Source organism: Lepisma saccharinum, chromosome 30 (assembly GCF_977018435.1).
Source record: "Lepisma saccharinum chromosome 30, izLepSacc3.1, whole genome shotgun sequence".
Classification (NCBI taxonomy): Eukaryota; Metazoa; Arthropoda; class Insecta; order Zygentoma; family Lepismatidae; genus Lepisma; species Lepisma saccharinum.
The window spans coordinates 28,577,739-28,597,914 of NC_139258.1; the positions used below are offsets into that span (position 1 = coordinate 28,577,739).

At 35.7% G+C, this 20,176-nt stretch overlaps 1 protein-coding gene across 1 annotated transcript in view; it reads left to right on the forward strand.

Annotated features, from left to right (window-relative positions):
• The window catches only part of Polr2A (RNA polymerase II subunit RpII215), a 43,005-nt gene extending 23,070 nt beyond the window's left edge, over positions 1-19,935 (forward strand). The window contains exons 15-29 of the mRNA XM_083115512.1: positions 360-488; positions 652-874; positions 1,563-1,773; positions 2,946-3,066; positions 3,913-4,042; positions 4,718-4,923; positions 6,341-6,475; positions 8,172-8,300; positions 10,628-10,790; positions 11,804-12,033; positions 13,262-13,465; positions 14,225-14,409; positions 16,845-16,963; positions 17,811-17,999; positions 18,494-19,935. Of these exons, the coding sequence (XP_082971638.1) occupies positions 360-488; positions 652-874; positions 1,563-1,773; positions 2,946-3,066; positions 3,913-4,042; positions 4,718-4,923; positions 6,341-6,475; positions 8,172-8,300; positions 10,628-10,790; positions 11,804-12,033; positions 13,262-13,465; positions 14,225-14,409; positions 16,845-16,963; positions 17,811-17,999; positions 18,494-19,650 (3,531 nt within the window). The 3' untranslated portion in view covers positions 19,651-19,935. The remainder of the gene's footprint in view (positions 1-359; positions 489-651; positions 875-1,562; positions 1,774-2,945; positions 3,067-3,912; positions 4,043-4,717; positions 4,924-6,340; positions 6,476-8,171; positions 8,301-10,627; positions 10,791-11,803; positions 12,034-13,261; positions 13,466-14,224; positions 14,410-16,844; positions 16,964-17,810; positions 18,000-18,493) is intronic.
• The last annotated feature ends 241 nt before the right edge of the window (positions 19,936-20,176 follow it).

Consider the following 20,176-nt stretch of genomic DNA (forward strand, 5'->3'; position numbering starts at 1 on the left):
GTACACTCATAGTACAAGGAATATTATTTGAAAATCCACTGGCTTCATTGTTCTTACTAACTACTTTACTTGTACAGTTATCTTTATCCAGGTATAGATTTATTTTTGTAAATAAGGGGGAAGAAAATATAATATTCATTGAACTGTTAAAAGTTTATTTTGTTGAAGTTGAGGTGAGGTATTTCAGGTATGTCCCCAAAATTTTCACATTTGACTAAATTAATATTTCTCATTTGCATCAAGAAAAAAAATCATAACTGAAATAATGACTGGTAAAAGGCTTGATTTGTGATGTGTGCATTCTGTACCTTGAAATGGAAATTATTTTCGTAATTAAATTATTTATATCTGCTTCCCAGGTGAACCGTATTCTGAACGATGCTAGAGACAAAACTGGAGGATCTGCCAAGAAATCTCTAACAGAGTACAATAACTTGAAGGCTATGGTGGTGTCTGGTTCTAAAGGTTCCAACATTAACATTTCTCAGGTATGTATTGTTTTTAAGTAAGGCAATTGTGAAATACAAGAATAGCAGTTTTTTCTTCACTTGTTGACAGGCGTCTCTTTTTATATAAGTAGTATGAATATTTTGTCACATAGCATTACTGCATGAGCTCAATTATCTTACGCGTAACTATTTTTCCATTTAGGTTATTGCCTGTGTGGGTCAACAGAACGTTGAAGGAAAGCGAATCCCATTTGGGTTCAGAAAGAGAACCCTTCCACATTTCATTAAAGATGATTATGGTCCAGAATCTAGAGGATTTGTGGAAAATTCATACCTTGCCGGTTTGACACCATCAGAGTTCTTCTTTCACGCTATGGGAGGAAGAGAAGGTCTTATTGATACAGCTGTGAAAACAGCAGAAACAGGTAAGTACTTTTCTTAAAAGGTCCCGTTATCCATACATAGGCAATCTTATGCCAGGTATATTTTCTCAATTTGTAGTTATCTGGGGATTGGTCATAAATAGGCAATGCATATATGGATCATACATGTAAACTTCGTGTATATTTTAGAGCCAACAACGATTACTAAAATTGTATTTAATGTCTGTACATTGGGCGTATTGACTTATTATTAAAGAATTTCCTATTTTTCATCACTACTGTTTATTCTGCACTTCTGTAACAGGCGAGAAACCAATCGCAAGGCTAGAGAATTTCTCTGCATTAACAGTAAGAAATATATATCAGGATGATTTGACATATTTTCTACACCCTGGATACTGTGTGTGTGTGTGTGTGTGTGTGTAAATAAGTAATTTTAATATAAAATTGAGCAGTCACAGAGAACAAAGCATGTTTTTTGACATACCTATCTGTGAGTAGCAACATGAGAAGAAACTGCAGAACACAAACACAACACAACCCTGATAAAAATCTGATGTTTCATCACCTTAAAGTGGTTGAGTTTAAAAGCAAGTGAAGGAGAGATATGCTTTATGTGTGATTCTTTGGTGTTATATGCCAACGTATATTGCAGAAGTTGGTAATTGTTTATTTTAGAACATAAAAACTGTTTACTGTAATGTAACTTTATGCAAATTTGTTTACACAGGTTATATTCAGAGACGTTTGATAAAGGCTATGGAATCTGTAATGGTAAATTACGATGGCACTGTGAGGAATTCTGTGGGACAACTCATCCAGCTTAGGTATGGAGAGGATGGATTGTGTGGAGAGACCGTAGAATTCCAGAGTTTGCCAACCATCAAACTATCGAACAGGCTCTTTGAGAAACGATTCAAGTTTGATCCAACAAATGAAAGGTATGTAAATTATTAGATATATATATTTTTATTTTCTCTTGGTGTAGCTTCACCAATGTTTACAAAATACAAATAAGTGATCATTGTAAGAATTAAATATTCTTCACAATATTTGTACATGAAGTATTCCATTGTACGAAGTTAGCCACCATTTTACTACAAAATTCACTTTTGCCACACATAGTTGGTACACACATTTTGCATAATTTTCAGTATGAAGGTGTCATGTGGCATTTTTCTGTATCCTGGGAAGTACCAGAACTCTGAAATGTATAATCCAGAAATTAAACTAGGCCTGATACTTTGATACCAATACCACTAATATCAACATAAAGCTTACTGTTGAGAGTTTAGTGGAAAATACATAATTCTCATTGAGAGACATTACTAAAATACTGAAAGGATGAGTGAGAATTGACTACCTTCTTCCATTCAATCTCCCAATTGAATATTTAATTTGATTTACAGGTAGTGTAAGAGATCAGAAGGCCTTTTGATATTAAAAATAGGGTACATGGAAGGGTAAAATGTTTTGCAGCAAATAGTAAGTTAATCAAAGACTCTCGCTAGGGGCATGCATATTTCGTTTTTGACGAAAAAACGAAATTTGAAAAAACACATTGTAGTGTTAATTTTTCATGTTTTTGAAAGGTGTGAGGTGCATTTTGTGACCATATTTTGTCACGAAATAATGCGAAATGAACTGCAAAAAGCGAAATTAACTCTTAAACACGAAATTCAGGGTTTATTCACCGCCGTGACACCTTCCGAGGTCTGAATTATCCTGAGAGTTATGCAATTCCCGGAAAATTGATTAATTCTGCTGTTAATATTGGAGAAGCAAAAGTGGACTCCTTTACACAGAAATAAACTTAATACTCTGATGATTACATAAATGTGCTATTAGAAGTGAAATGTTAATTCTGTGGAATAAGTGTAGTTTTTAAATCAAATTTAGGATTATTTTCACAATTTTAAAACCAATATGTCTTTTTATATACCACTTTTCATCCATTTTTTCACCGCTATAACACCGATATTTTATTTTATTTACCGCTTTTGAACCCGAAATTGACTCAGTTTTTGTACCGAAATTTTGCCTTTTTATTTACCAAAAATATGTGCCTCTAACTCTCGCCCATAGAATAACTGTTTTCTTTTGTGTGTTTCAGGTATCTTCGCCGTGTGTTTACAGAAGATGTGCTGAGAGAATTGATGGGTAGTGGAGAAGTCATTTCGGAACTTGAGAAAGAGTGGGAACAGTTGGTTAAAGACCGAGAAGCACTGAGACAGGTAAGGCTTCCTTTGGCATTAACACTTGGCAGAGATTAAGTAAAATATAGTACAGGGATATCTATAAGTAGCCTATAATTAATATCAAATTCTGCCATTTTTCTTATTTTCATAATATATGAATGTATAACTTCTACACTGGCTCTTTGGAGTAGAGGTTTAATAATGAGTTGGAGTGAGGTGGAATACCTGAAATAAGTCACGGAAATGAAATTAGAGCTCAAAATGTTCAAAAACATAGAATTTTTTTCTCGCTTCCTTGCCTGCCAGGTTTGGACATTGAAAACATATATACAATTTTAGTGCATTGAAAACATATATACAATTTTAGTGTGGTTTCAAGTTTTAAGGAAGACCCTGATAGAGGTTTGAAATACCATGTTGTTACTTTTTCCTTCTGCTTCCCTGAAATATAGATTGCCTTGGACAGCACATGTACTATTCTTTTCTGTCATGGAAAGAAAGCTTAGTTGTGTTACCATTAATAAGGATATGAATAATCAATTTATTATTTTCCTGGAACATTTGCAGTTATTTCCCTGTTCTTACAAGCACATGAACACAATTTTTTATATGTTTTGGAAGAACACACTATTACATCAAAAATCGTGTTCAATGCTGCTAAGAAGTTCTAAACTACAAAGGCCATGCAAGCAATACGTACATACAAGAAAAATAAGACATTTGCGATTGTAAATCAGTAGGATATTAGTATCAACAAAGATGTCATGCATCCTAATTTACAATAAATAACTACAAACACACACAATCATGTCTGAAAATGCAATGCAACGCATTGGTTTGTGGAATTTATAAAAGACACTTGTCTATTTTTTTTATTTGCAGATTTTCCCTAGTGGAGAAAACAGTGTTGTATTGCCATGCAATCTTCAGAGAATGATTTGGAATGTTCAGAAGATTTTCCACATCAACAAGAGAGCTCCTACTGATCTGAGTCCTCTCAGAGTGATACAAGGTAAGCTGTATTGATTTTTTTTTTAACATTATACATGCTTCATGAAGTTCACAAATACGACTACGATTTGGGAGGATGGAGGAAGGGTGAGGGAATCATCCCTTGAAGGACGCCAAATTTTCTTCAGTTGCCAGGGAAACTGAGATCTATTGGGGTGCAATCCAGTGTTAATTCACTCTGATAACATATTATAAATTCACAAAGCTGTTTTTCAGAAGTAGGTGGCGACATTTGTCTTGCGAAAATAAAACATTTTGGTGCTCTGAAAATGTAACTAAACGCACAGCCATGAAATTAGGCGGGTGCAGAGTTCGCGCTGTTGCCACATCGGAGCACAACTGTGCGTGCTCGAAGGTTTAAAGGAGTAGAAAATTTCAGAGTCGGTCTTTGTGATCCATGTGGTACAATCTGACCGTCAAGAATGACACAAAAGTGCCCTGGAGACAGGTTGGTCTGAAGCTCGAACTAGTCATGCAGCGTGGTTGATGTTGCCACACAGTGTATGGGATCCAGCGACTTTTGACCTGCTCTCACTTTGTTTTTCCCATATGTGGCACCAGCGCAATTTTGCCCAGCTGCCTATTTTCATGGCCATGTGTATAGATACAAATATGCATTTCACCATACCATATTTTTGACACATACTAAAATTGATTATTGTTCCTTTGTTTGCAGGTGTAAAGGAACTTCTTCGCAAGTGCATCATTGTGGCGGGAGAGGATCACTTGAGCAAGCAAGCCAACGAGAATGCAACACTTTTGTTCCAGTGTCTAGTCAGATCCACACTTTGCACAAAGGTCATATCCGATGACTCAAGGCTGTCATCTGAAGCCTTTGAATGGTTGATTGGTGAAATTGAAGCAAGATTCCAACAGGCACAGGTAAATAACTCCAAATGTTGTTTTGTGTATTGGCTTTTGCTTTTGGCAAAGAGGTCAGAGAAGCAGTTAATATTTTATACTACAGATTTGATCTACATCCTTGTCCAGAAAGTTCTAAGACTCTTGTAATATATCTGCGTTAAGTAAATTTTTTCACTATTCTTGTTCCTGCATATGAGTAACTTGACATTTTAGGACTTGCCTTTGCTATAGATGTTAGTTCACTTGACCTCTACTAGATGGTAGGGTTCTGTGGAAAATATTTGGCAATTTGTACTGCAAGAAGAACATGCAGCCAGTTGTCAAATTTTGTGTGAAACTGAACAAGCCAAAATAAATCTTTGTTAATCATAATCATTGCTTGCCTCCCCATATCCAACAGTCAACAGTTGTAGTCACCCTGAGTGTTGTAATTTTTTTTAGGGCTAAACTCATTGCAATTACCTGGTTACGTACAATAAATGAAGGGCTCGGGTGTAAAGCATAAGAAGTGACAGTTTGGTGATTTCCGAGTTCATTAAGAAAAAATGTTATTAGAAGCTACACTGTAGATAAATTGTGTGTGTGTTGTGTTTACCAATTTCACAAGGCTTCACCAAGTCCAATGCAAATTGTATGACATGGCAATTTCACTCAGAAATTGAAGGATGGCACATTTTTTTTTTTGACTCAAAAATAACCAAAATGTCACTATGTTTTACACCTGAACCCTTTAAATAATGAAGTGAATAATTGCAAATTTTAGCCATTCTATGTCAGTAAACTATTTGTTTGTTGCTGTCTGTAAATTTTATTTCTGTACTTCATTGGAAAGTATAAAAATTTCATATTGAGCCACCTTATGTTTAATATAGAACTATACCCTGTTCCAGCTAACTGCAGAGGAGGAGGAGGAAAATTGAGTGGTGAAAGTACAGTGTTGCCAACTGTACAGTCCTCACCGTACATGTACGGACGTACGGTCAGATCTTAGTCTGTGTGCTAAATGCACGGCTTGTCAAAATTTGGCTTGGCATTTTTATCCCTAATATTTCCCTTGGAAATTCTTAATCCAATCGTATGACCTGGAGACAAAAATATGGTCAGTTTGCCATATGCGTTCGGTATTATCCTTTTCAAAAGTTTGCAACGCTGCATAGCGAAGGAGGAAATTGATGGGTAACTCCCGTTGCCCATTTCACAATCCCATTTTTCTCACTGTTCATTGGTGGAGCTGTCTCGCGTCACTACTTGCGCAGAGACTTGTTTTCATTCGCCTGGTCTACAGTTAGCTGGTACGGAGTTTAATAAAAACCTTGCATGCAGAATTATAAGTACATTTCTGTTAGTTATTACACACTGAAAGAAACCTGTATATATGCGCATTCATAGTTTATTTCTGTAGAAAGTAATGTTGGAACAATGCTTTTTCTTTTAGTGTCAGCCAGGTGAGATGGTGGGTGCCTTGGCTGCACAGTCACTTGGAGAACCAGCCACCCAGATGACACTGAACACTTTCCATTTTGCTGGTGTATCCTCGAAGAACGTAACCCTTGGTGTGCCAAGATTGAAGGTAAGGTTAAAAATAACTATATTATGCTTTTATATTCTAAGAGAGCAGAGAGCTATTACTCTTTGAAGATCTAATAGTTTTACTTATTGATCTGATTAAAGTCTTATGCTAGAAGGAAAAGCATATGAAATAAAACTGCAGTTAAGGGGCTTTAACTCTTAAATTTCATTGTATGTTGAATGTTTTGCATATTGTTACACATCGTAACTCCCTTGCCATCCCTAAACTACAAAAAGGTCTAATATAAAATACTTCAAGTGAAAAGATGTTTCAAAATCTGCAGTCAGATTTTATCTGTTAACCTTGTAATCAGGAGATTCTAGGTTTGATGTCCATTGGAGACACATTGGACAGCAGTCACCATTAGCCTAACAGGTAGATGATCCAGTCACCATTAGCGTAACAGAGCATAAAGTGGACTCAAAATCAATCAAACCAATTTTACCTGACATGCAGATTTTTCTAGTTTCGGCCCTTTATTTGGTAATAAACTTGATGCGAACAGATAATGTCGTATTGTGTAATGTCACATAGTGATGCAACATAGTGTAATAGCCCACAGTTGGTTTCTTTTGGTTAGTGATTATAGAAAGTAGATTCCTTCACCGTGGTACACAGTAGGTACTAAATTAGAAAACATTTGATTTAATATATATGTGCATTTGTAATTATATCCAGTGCCCATGGCGTACATTAACTTTTGATGTTGATAAAAAGATGGAAGATTCTGAGTGAATGTCATTGAATTAGCGTGAGTCGTGGATTAATGAGTACTACAATTACCCTCCCAACTGTCTTACTACAGTTACTAACACAATGTCTACAATAGTTTAACAAATACTATATAACTAAATGATAGTTCTTCATAGAATGGCATGCAGTTGTTTATCAGTAGAGGCATGCATATTTAGTTTTTGACGAAAACACAAAATGTGAAATAACATATTGTAATGTTCATTTTTCATGTTTCTAAAAAGTGTGAGGTGCATTTCCCTAACCTGTTTTGTCACAAAATGATGTGAACTGCAAAATGCAAAATAGACTTTTAAACATGAAATTTACCATTTAGATACCGACGCGACACTTTCTGAAATCTGAAGTATCCTGTGAGTTATGCAATTTACGGAAAATTTATTAATTCTGCTGCAAACATTTGAGAAGCAAAAGTGGACCTCTTTATACAGGAATTATCTTAATATTCTGGTAATGATTTAATGTGCTACTAGAAGGGATATATTTATTTTGTGTAATAGTGCAGTTTTTAAATCAAATTTGGGATTATATTCATATTTTTAAAACCAAAATGTCATTTTATATACTGCCTTTTCACCGCTATAACAGCAAAATTTTATTTTATTTGCCGCTTTTGAACCCGAAATTGACTGTTTTTGTACCGAAATTTTACTTTTTTATTTACCGAAAATATGTGCCTCTATTTATCAGTCTCCATTTTGTGAGCTGTAATTTATATATATTCTTGTGTGATTAATTTTTTAAAATATATTCTTGATATTTTGATTCTGCAAGCGAGCATAATCACCAAGTTTCAAGTGAACCCCTGGATGACTTAAATTTTCATTAACTTTCAATGAGCCATTTTAATGTTTGTAATTTTTTACAATTGCTGAATTGGTCTAACTAGTATGTATATAATGAAACAAATACGTTTCACTCATGCATAATTGTTCTGTTGCAGGAAATCATTAACATCAGTAAGAAACCAAAAGCTCCCTCTCTAACAGTGTTCTTAACTGGTGTAGCAGCAAGAGATGCAGAAAAGGCTAAGAATGTCCTTTGTAGACTTGAACATACCACCTTGAGAAAGGTAAGCAGTGTCTTAATTGCAGTTTCCAGATAGTAAAGTTTCTTTTTCTTTTTCTTTTTGTTAATATTTATTAGTACTCTTGTCAGTAACAACCCATAAAGGCATATCAGTTTATTCGTAAAATTACCAATATTTATACCAATCCAATGTATCTAGAAAATAGCCTGTAATTTATTGCAAAATTGTAATTTTTATAACTTTCACAAACATATAATGCATGTGGCATTGTTTTGTACAGTAAACGTCAAAATACATGTTTTCTGTTTGAATGAAAAGCCACTACACTCAGGTGGTTACATTAATGAGGGAGGTGAACAAGCAATTTGGTGTCTTCATGGAATATTTCCCATTGTATATTAGATTGTTAGAATAATATCATTTTTTGTTAATGGCAAAAATTTCATATTAAGCCATCCTCCCTAAATGTCTATTAGGGATGGTACTTGCTGATGTAGGCTTGTTTGTGTGTAAATAGCATATAATTTAGTGCAGAAATTCTGCCATTTTGTTATTTTTATGAATATTCACATATCCTGGGTTTTTAAAGTAAGTGTCAAAATATATAGTATATCTGGATGTACACAGTAATTAAGGAGGTGAATGATCAATTCAGGTTTGTCATGGAACATTGTGATTTTATGGAGGATCGCTAGTACAGCTGCTCGTGTGCACATGCGGGCTCCTTTTCTTTGGTGTCTAAAATAAAGCAACCAGTTCTGCATACCTTCTTCAAAACGAAACAAAAACCGCAGGATAAGTAAAAGAAAAGTGACCCATCCTTCTCCTACAACAACTCATTATCCGCCAGTGGTGTGCATGGCAATGCAATAATTGCAGAATTCAGGTCCTTCTTTCTTGTTTTAATGCAGCTGTCTGGAAAGGAAATAATATTGCCTATATTATTGTCTGTTGCATGGTAAAGCGTAATGCAAGGATCACTTTTCTTTTTCACACTGCTGATAAAAGTTTGGTCTTTGACCAGTGCATTGTGTTTGACCTCCAGAATACTCCTGAATCTAACTATAAATTGTCGATTAATCTGAAAATACGCAACTTCCGTAAAGCTTGTTTTGAGTTCATTTTATGCTGATGAGCTAAGCGGGACTAAATATACAGTTTAAAAAAGGGATCCAAACCAGAGTGATTATCGAGTGCGGCGCTGTTTAATGTGTCCTAGGATACACATTCGGTGCAAACAGATCGCAAGTTGCGTGTTTCCTTTTTCAGGGTGGATTACAATGCAAGTTGAGGAAGAGTTTTGACCGATCCCTGCAAAGGGGGAGGGCGACGAATATGAAGGTAACTTTTAGACAGCCGAACCAGAACAAAATTGACAGCGCCGTTTTTTTTTTTTTTTTTGTTTTTTTTGCCAGGGAAAGGTTGTGTTCTCTCCCAAGAGAATCTTCTCTTACCAGTTAATCCTGTAACGGACAATGTTCTAGTGAACGCACATAAAATCCAATATTTATTCTGTCGTATTATCTCCCGTCTCTTGCTCATGCCAGTGTGACTGTCAAGATTCTTCAGAGTTTCACTTCTTGCAATAAATGAGATTGTTTTCCTTTCCGTAGGTCTCCATGCAAACAGGTTTCTTATGAACTAAAATTGTAAAAATTTCGTGGAAGAGCAACGGCTTTGCACAATAGAAAGAAAATACCATTTTTTAAAATAAATTTTGCCACAACATTCATCCCGTGCATAACCGTTTGTATAACTAGGCAGGATAAATGGTGTTACCGTCCCCTTCAAATCTTTGTGTCCCCGCAAGCTCCATGTTCTCAATTTGTGTAACATATTTTACACTTTCTTTAAAACTTACAATATTATTATATAGTACATGTAAAGCTTATTTTCTGAGCTACCACCAAGTATAAAACATCTGGGGGGGGGGTAATTTATACTCTACTGTATTTACACCTGAAAAACAGGCGCCATCTTGAAAAGTTTGGATAACTCGAAGTAGTTTAATGCGAAGTTGACATTTTTTGGTCCCTTGAACTTCGTATTAACGAGCTTTTCCTGTATTGAGTTTGTTTTGTGTACGTTCATTAATAAATCCCTTATATGGGGTAATTTTAAAAAATCCTGTGATATTTTTGAGAAGCACTCATACAGTCACGGACACTTATACGTTGTAACAAATTCATTTGAGTCAATGGGATTATTACAACCCAGAAGTGTCTGTGACTGTACAACTATATTCACGTATTGCTAAGTAATATAGCATTGCTTTTATTAATATCCATTCTTGTTTCCATGTAAGGTTTGAATGTATGAATCTTCTCATGACCAGCGGTTATGTTAACGAATACTGTCTGAAATTACAGGTTACAGCAAATACAGCAATTTACTATGATCCTGATCCACAAAACACAGTAATATCTGAAGATCAGGAGTTTGTGAATGTGTACTATGAAATGCCTGACTTCGACCCATCTCGTATATCACCATGGTTGCTCCGTATTGAATTAGATCGTAAAAGGATGACAGGTGAGCTAAATAAGGTTTTGTAGACCTCCCCCACCCGTAATCATCAATGTACATTTTGAGATAAAATATTTGATTTCACTTTCAAGTTCTTCCTCTTTATGTACCTACCATCTGATTATTAACATTCACTGATAATTGTTGAGACTCTTGACGTAATGCTATTCAGACTTGCAACTTGTAAACTGTGCTACTATTTCCTAAAGATCATATACCTTGTAAGTATATATTTTCATATTTTGATATGGATTGGTATATTTAAAGAACACATGTCAACCACACAAAGAGAGATTGACATTTTACAAGAACTTTAAAAAGGGCAGAGCCTGTTGTGTTCATATATCAATAATTTTAACATTCCATTCTTGAGTGTGGCAAATTGCCCATTCTACCATGACATAATAATATGTAGTAACATTGTGGGCTGGTTAACCATTGTTCGTGTGTATGTTAAATAAATCAGTCGAAACAAATTATCACGGAAATATGTAATTCTTTAATGCAAACTAAGGCTGTGTCAGAAATGTACAAAGAGCAGACTTGAGTATGGTCCTGTCAGAATTGACGTCATCTAGTGCAGTTCGAAAGCGCCAATTAAACGAGCAATCGAGACCACAGCGTGGAGTACGTATCGTTACTTGACTCGTTGTTCCTTTGTTTGAAAACACGTAGGTAGAAAGTCAGCAGGTTGTTGCTTGAAGTTGTGTGTATATATAGCTATGACAACATCGTAAAATGGTATGGGATTTCTATGGTGAAAATCAAGTATTTAAAACATGGGAAAACATGTCCTCAGTTTTATCTACTTAACATATTTGGCACTTCAGTTGAAGTGCATTTCGAGTGACTCACTTCCAGTTCACGACTGCAAGACCATTCTCTGAGGATGCTCGCTTCAAGTACAGTATTTGTACCTTTCGGACACTGCATAAGTTTCTTGTACTTTCTTAGGTTGTAAATGAAGTTGTGGTAAATTAATCTTCTCAACACTGATCATATCTTCTTCTTACTTTTAGATAAGAAATTGACCATGGAACACATTGCCGAAAAAATCAATGCTGGATTTGGAGATGATCTTAACTGCATATTCAATGATGATAATGCTGAGAAACTTGTACTACGAATTCGTATTATGAACAGTGATGATAGCAAATTCCAAGATGAAGAGGAGCAAGTAGATAAGATGGAGGATGATATGTTCCTGAGATGTATAGAAGCGAACATGCTCTCTGATATGACTTTACAGGTATGTCACAATATGTAAGCTTGCAACTTAACAATGCAGTGCTTTGTGGTTCTGAATTTTTTTAATGCCTCTGAAAGAGTTACATTTAGAGTCAAAGGCTGTCTTGCCAGCTTTAAGTTCGCAATTTACGTATATAATTATGAATTCATATCCGTGGCAAAATTTATGAACAATGTTTAAGTGACTGATAAACTTCACAGAAGTATTACCCAATATTTTTTTCAAAAAATATGTACATGAAGAATTTATCCGATGAAAAGATTCTGTCGGGCTATTGACGATTTGAGTGGTGGAAAAGATTCCAAGCTTTCGAGAGCTAACGTCACTTATTTTCAGGGTAGAAGAACTTGCCTGGTCGATAGCCTGAGAGAATCTTTTCATCATTCGTCACCAGGAAAGCTTCAAGTCTTACTTCAAGAATTTATCTGTCAAGTAAAAGAGGAAATGCTCACCAGACAGGAAGAATTCAAATTTTCGTGTTAGATGTTTCTAGTAGCAAACATATTTTTTTTTTTTAGCAATAACAGTTCACAGAGAGAATATATATTTTAAAATTAGATGGTGTCAAATTGAGATTCCTTCTTATGTACAAAATTGTAGAGATGTGAAAAGAAAATAATATGGTGTTTGTTTTATCTGAGAAATCAGAAAATTGATTAAATCATGACCCGCTTGATTTATAATGAAGGATATTCAATTGTACGTTTATTTTGATATCTGCGTCAGCTGGTATTTAATCTCTGGTACCATCCAATATGTCTGAATGAGTATCTCATGTGAAACTGAATATTTTAAATCAAAACTCTTGATAGGTTCCTATGTTGTATTGCCATTGGAAGATTTATAGATTAAAATTCGTAAATATTCTGAACTACGAACTTTGAATTAAATGGTATTGGCTCAACCTGCTTTATTCATGTAAGAAAATGGAACAATTGCTCACTTTTGGAGTACCTCTGCCACTAATTGTGAGCACTTGTTCATTAGTTTCAGATTCATGGGAAATGCAATGGGATCTTAATTAAATGATCCTTGGTGCCTAATTAACACATAATACATGTAATGTAAAAGCCAATTAAAGTTTCTTAACATGTTGGTTTAATAGGAAAAGTCAGAATTGTAGTGTTACTTTAGTTAAGTGACAAATTTTGCAAAATAATCGTCATTGTATGCAAATTGCTGTTGTATTGTTACTTGTTTCTTTAACACTTTTCCCCTTACTCTGCAGGGTATAGAAGCTATAAGCAAGGTGTACATGCATTTGCCTCAGCAGGAATCGAAGAAGAGAATTGTTATTACAGAAACCGGAGAGTTTAAAGCTATTGCAGAATGGTTGTTGGAAACTGACGGCACAAGTTTAATGAAAGTTCTTAGTGAAAGAGATGTTGATCCTGTGAGAACATTCTCGAACGATATTTGTGAAATTTTCTCTGTAAGTCAATTGCATTTAATTGTCTGTGGGTTTTAAATTAGACACAATTATTATGTATGGGATTGATTTGAAATTTGATATCTTTAACTCAAGCGTGCATACTAGGGGTGTCAGTCTAGATAAGGTTGTCCAGTTCTGAAGATTCGGGATCTGGTTTTCCATATTTGGCCATGCCTGGTGCATACATGCGCAGCAAAATTCATTAGCACAGTTGAACAGAATTTTTTACAATTTTGCCATTGAAGGTTCAAGACCTAGCCTGACATAGGTGTTCATTTGTGTATGAGGGGTGAATGAGATTAGAAAAAAAATAATTCCATTTCTGACTTTGGAGTTTAATTCATAAAGTTTTCACCAATATAAGTGTGTGAAATGTCTTGGAAATGGTAGATTTCATGATTTTCACAATGTCAGGAAATGGAGCATATTTCCTGTTAAGCAAAAAGTTGTTCCATAGAATGCATGTGTATAGAGTTTGCAAAGGGCACAGAATACAAGTTAATGATTTAATTAAAAACACTAACACAAATGCATAATTATTCTCTCTCTTTTGGGAAAAAATATTTTCTTCACCTTTCAATTTTAGATTTTATAACAGTCCAAGTATAACATAGTCATGCTTCTTCATTTCAGACCAGTTCAATAGATGTTACTTGTATGCATGATAATATTTTGTTGTTAGAAACCTTTATTATTGTTGTCTTGATGGAACTTTTTTTTTAATGAATTGTATTAATTGAACTATCTTCTGTTTCCCAGGTACTTGGCATTGAAGCTGTCCGTAAGAGTGTTGAGAAGGAAATGAATGCTGTGTTGAGTTTCTACGGCTTGTACGTGAACTACAGACATTTGGCTTTGTTGTGTGACGTCATGACTGCCAAGGGTCATCTTATGGCTATCACTCGTCACGGCATTAACAGACAGGACACTGGAGCACTCATGAGGTAGGTGCAAGCGTTTGTGTTTTGCATAGTAAATGAGGTTGATAATATTTTTATCTTGTTTCAATAGATGAACACTGCAACTACACCGAATAATTATAAACAGTAGGGATGAAACTGATAAATTACTGATATAGAATTTACTAAGACTGATAACTGACATTCTTCCAATTAGATATAAAATTGCAAATGGCAAAAATTCACATGTGAGATTGATAATAAAATATTAATAGGTATCATTTAATTGGGAAAACATTTTGGCATGCTTTCAATTCTATTGGGCATAATTAAATAAACGAGAAGTTTATGAAATATAAGCGCTTGCACTAATAATTAGAGGCAATCATTTTTCGTTTTTGACGAAAACACGAAATGTGAAAGAACACATTGTAAAGTAATGTTAATTTTTCATGTTTCTGAAAGGTGAGAGATGCAATTTCCTACCCTGTTTTGTCACGAAATAATGCGAAATGAACTGCAAAATGCGACACTTTCTGAAGTCTCAATTAGCCTTGAGTTATACAATTCACGGAAAATTTATTAATTCTGCTGTAAATATTTGAGAAGGAAAATCTACCCCTTTATACAGGAATATACTTAATATTCTGGTAACGACATAAATGTGCTAATAGAAGGTATATGTTTATTTTGTGTAGTAAGTGCAGTTTTTAAATCAAATTTGGCATTATATTCACATTTTTTCAAACCAAAATGTCCTTTTATAAACCACTTTTGCATCGCTATAACACTGAAATTTTATTTTATTTACAGCTTTTGAACCCGAAATGGACTCAGTTTTTGTACCGAAATGTTGCTTTTTATTTACCAAAAATATGTGCCTCTACTAATAATGCACTTGTTGTTTAATATTAAAGTGGATGCTTTTTCATTAATGTTTTTTTTTTTGAAGACTAACTATAGTGTCTGAAATAAGTATGTGTGTGCCATAGGCACACTGATAATGTAATGTGTAATGACAATAGTAAACTTCATGTTTTGCCATAATATAAAAATAGGCTAAGTAAACGGTGTCCCAACAAGAATGCTGGATTTGAATTGTGCCAATGTTTTGTTGTTGGTTTGGCAACACTGTTCTTTAATATTTAAGTATTGTTGTCTTATTTGAACACTTGTGTTTCCAGTAGGATGAATATTCATGAAAATAAAATATTTTTTTCACATTATTAAATCCAGTGTTGTTCTTACGACACTCATTACCTCCCTGTGACGTGAAGGCACATAGGAAGTGTAGAGGTAAGACCCACCCATTCTCTAGATTGGTCATACTGGAGGTGCACAGTTCCCTCCAGGTACCCATTAATTAGAATCTAGGTGAGCCCCTGAGTAATTTTATGCAAGGACCTTGTTGGAAAAATTCTCACTGGGAATCAAATTCATATTTCACATGTAGCAGTCAAATTTGTATATATATATATATATATATATATATATATATATACACAAGGCCTGTTCAAAAAGGAACCAAACTACTTTTGTAAAGTTTGTGTACCAATTCGTTTAAGAGATCCGACTGCCCGACCCTGTGGCCGAGTGGTTAGCACATCGTGCTGCGACGCCAAGGGTCCCGGGTTCGAATCCCGGTCGGGCTTGGTTGTTTGTGAATGTCCATTCATCTATTTCATCACTCATCCCCATCTTCGCAAATTAGCCAAGAGGCACAAAACGCGAAGTAAAATAAACTAAATCAAATCAAAATCAAAAGAGATCCAACTGGTGGTGCCAAGAAGTGTCCTTAGTTATTAACTAGGCCCACTTTCAAAGCCGTTGCTAACTGTAGTAATGCAGTAGATCGTGTTGAGTGCCAGCCGCAAATTTCAATTACCCTACTATGAAGTAACTCGAAGGAAAGCAGCAAGTATGTGTGAAATTGCAGATAACTTTCAAAGAGACCTACGACATGTTACATGAAGCCTATGGCTAGGAATGGTTCAGTTGAACACATTGTTACGAATGGTACAGACTTTTCAGATCAGGTTGAACCTCCATCGAGAACGACGTATGAGTAGATCCCATGTTAATGTGATGTTGATCATGTTCTTAGACTGGTAGGGGATCTGAGTTTGTGCCGGATGGTTTCACAGCGAATGCAGCATTCTACGTTAACGTCATGCAACGATCACAAGAAAAGGTGCAACGCATTAGGCCACAGATGTGGTACAACAAGTGCTGAAAGGTTCGTCACGAAAATGTGCTCATTCCTCACTCGTCGTTCCGGGAGTTTTTGTCAAAGCAGCAGATACCAGGTCCAAATAGGTGATGAAAATTACCATTTTCTCAATATTGTAAAAGTTTGGTTTCTTTGTGAACAGCCCTTGTGTATATAGATTTGTGTATATATTTCAGAATGTGCCATTGGAATAATAAAGTGACTGGACTGTATTTCTGTAGTTTTGTGATAATTATCCTCTCTCCTTCAGGTGCTCATTTGAAGAAACTGTAGATGTGTTGATGGATGCTGCATCCCACGCAGAAGTAGATCCAATGAGAGGTGTTTCTGAGAACATCATTATGGGCCAACTGGCCCGTATGGGAACTGGTAAGAGCAGCATTTCGTCTTAGCAATATTAGAAAAAATGAAGAGAGCGGAGTATTATCCCTCCACCCCTATTTCAGTACATGATCCAGCTTGCTAGTGTCATACAATTCATTTTTGGTACATGACTGTTACTGAAGTGAATACATTATTTCCTAGTTAGAAATATATTAACGATACAAGAAACTAAAATGTAAGACTATAGAGCTGAGTAGATTCTGATACCTCGGTATGAGTATCAGCCGATACCACTTGTACTGGCAACAGAAAGTATCAGTTGAAATTTTTTCAAGAATATCTGCAGATACTTCTCTGTGGTTAGACTGTTTCGCGTGGTCTACAAGAATGCTGCACAACACTTAAACATAGTCTAAATAACCTGGAAATTATGTAAAATGCATAATTTTAATTACTTTTGCAACAACATTGTGGGGAGAAATTGATTTTATGATTATTCATTATTTTAAAGCAAGACACTGATGGTTTGAATTGTATAGTTTCAAACATCTAGATTGAAAATCTAAATCTGAACTGTTTCAAATTGTTAAATTTTCAAGTATCAGCATGAGAAAGGAGTATCAGCACTGGTACTCAGCTCTAATATTTAGCCATTTACTTTGCAAGGAAAAGAAAGAGATATATGAATTATACTTTTAAACAAAATTATAGAATTTTCCATTTTGTTTGATTTTTTATTGAGATTATTTGGATTTCAGCAATACAAATAAGTCTATTGGCTGATATTGATAGAGGACTGATTAGTTTGTCCTATCCTTACTGAAAATACCAAATATTTATATTTCTTATTTGTAATTGTGATGGATGTTAATTTGATGCTGGTATATTTCAGGTTGTTTTGATCTGTTGCTTGATGCAGAAAAGTGTAAACATGGCATTGAAATCCCAATGAACATTGGAGCTGGTATGATGGGTGCTGGAATGTTCTTCGGTGCTGCTGGTACACCTTCAAGTATGAGCCCGCAAATGACTCCATGGGCACAAGGTTCTACTCCTGCATATGCTAGTGTGTGGTCTCCAGGTAAATACCTTATTTTCACTTTGTATATCATACCACAGTCACAAAGTTATTTTTTTGCACCTAATTACTGAACATAGGTACCTTGCATGAGCATGTCCTTATAGCCTGTTTTTTTCTAAAGAAAAATGTATTTATGAGCTTATAAAATAACCGTAAGTATTTCATGACTCGGATGTGATTAACTTGTCCACTTGCTGTCACCATTCCCAAATGGTTGTTTATTTGTTGTGTGATCGCATAATTATTATTATTTAATAAAAGGATTAAATTTTGAAGTAATGAATGATATTAGACAGATATTGTATGTACAAAAATGACCTGAGTTTGCAATATAGTCAAAATTATGCAAATAAATATTTGAAAATGTGTTCTGTATCAATACTTGTTGACAACTCAAAAGTAATTTTATTGCTAAAATATGAGATTTCTGCATCGTATTTGTGTTGCAATACCAACTGTTGATGAATATTAATGTTAAATTGCATTGATTGTAGGTGTAGGCAGTGGAATGACTCCAGGAGGTCCAGGATTTTCTCCATCAGGCTCCAGTGATGCAAGCGGTCTTTCTCCTGGATATTCACCTGCTTGGTCTCCACAACCAGGCAGCCCTACGTCACCAGGACCTGCCATGAGTCCATACATTCCAAGTCCAGCTCCAGGCATGTCCCCCAGTTATTCACCATCTAGCCCGGCATACGCTCCGGCGAGCCCCAGCATGACACCAGCCAGTCCAAACTACTCCCCCACAAGTCCAAGCTACTCACCGACAAGTCCCAATTATTCACCAACGAGCCCGAGCTATTCTCCAACAAGTCCGAGTTACTCTCCGACAAGCCCTAGCTATTCACCGACAAGTCCGAGTTACTCTCCGACATCGCCAAGTTACTCACCAACCTCTCCAAGTTATTCCCCGACAAGCCCTAGCTATTCACCAACCAGTCCCAGCTATTCACCTACAAGTCCCAGCTACTCTCCGACATCACCAAGTTACTCACCGACCTCTCCAAGTTATTCCCCGACTTCTCCTAGCTACTCCCCAACCAGCCCAAGTTACTCTCCAACTTCCCCATCTTATTCACCAACCTCCCCAAGCTACTCCCCAACATCGCCCAGCTACTCCCCAAGCTCTCCAAATTACACCCCAGCCTCTCCAAGCTACTCCCCAACCAGCCCATCATACTCACCAAGTTCACCACAATATTCCCCTGCGAGTCCTAGCTACTCTCCCAGTAGCCCCAAGTACAGTCCCACCAGCCCAAGCTACTCCCCAACATCCCCATCTTACGCTGGTTCTCCACAGTACACACCAACTTCACCCAAATATTCACCTACTTCTCCAACTTATTCCCCAACTTCACCATCTTATTCACCTAGCAGCCCACAGCATTCACCTACTTCACCAAGGTATTCGCCAACGTCACCCAAGTACAGCCCAACGTCTCCAACGTACAGTCCAAGTAGCCCTCAGTACTCACCGAGCAGTCCACAGTATTCGCCCACAAGTACAAAATATAGTCCAACATCTCCAACGTATACCCCAACTTCTCCAAAGTACAGTCCGACAAGTCCTACGTATTCTCCTGGTGTATCCAGCTATTCACCAACTTCACCAACGTACTCACCTACTTCACCTGGATATGAGTCTGAGTAAGTGCGAGACAACTTTACATATTGGACTTGTACCTAGTGGAGTACGCTTTGAAAGAACATTTGCATTCTGGTGATAACATTTGTGGGATTAATGAGAAATGAAAAATTTTTAAAGTGTAAAAAAAAATTGTTAAAAATGTGTATATATATTAAAAAAAAGTGGCTGTTATACTGGCAAGTGCAGAGTTTTAATATAATTTTGAGAACAAAATTTCATTCTCAATTTTCATTTTGTTTCTATGTATTTATCATTTCGTTGTGTATTATGTCTTAAATAAATGTTTATAAGAAATTTGTGTTTGCATATTTCCCCATCAAATGACCTCATACACATGATAGATCTTTACACTATTTAGAACAAAGCAACTGTTGTCTGGTTGTACTATTGTCAAAAGCAAACTAAAACCCCGTAATTTTTTCCTTGGGTTCATAAATTTAGGGTGTTTGGGGGGAAAAGCACTTATGTCACAAACTGCAATTTTCTCTCGCTTTCATATAAGTTTACGCTGAGTCAATTGAAGTATAAT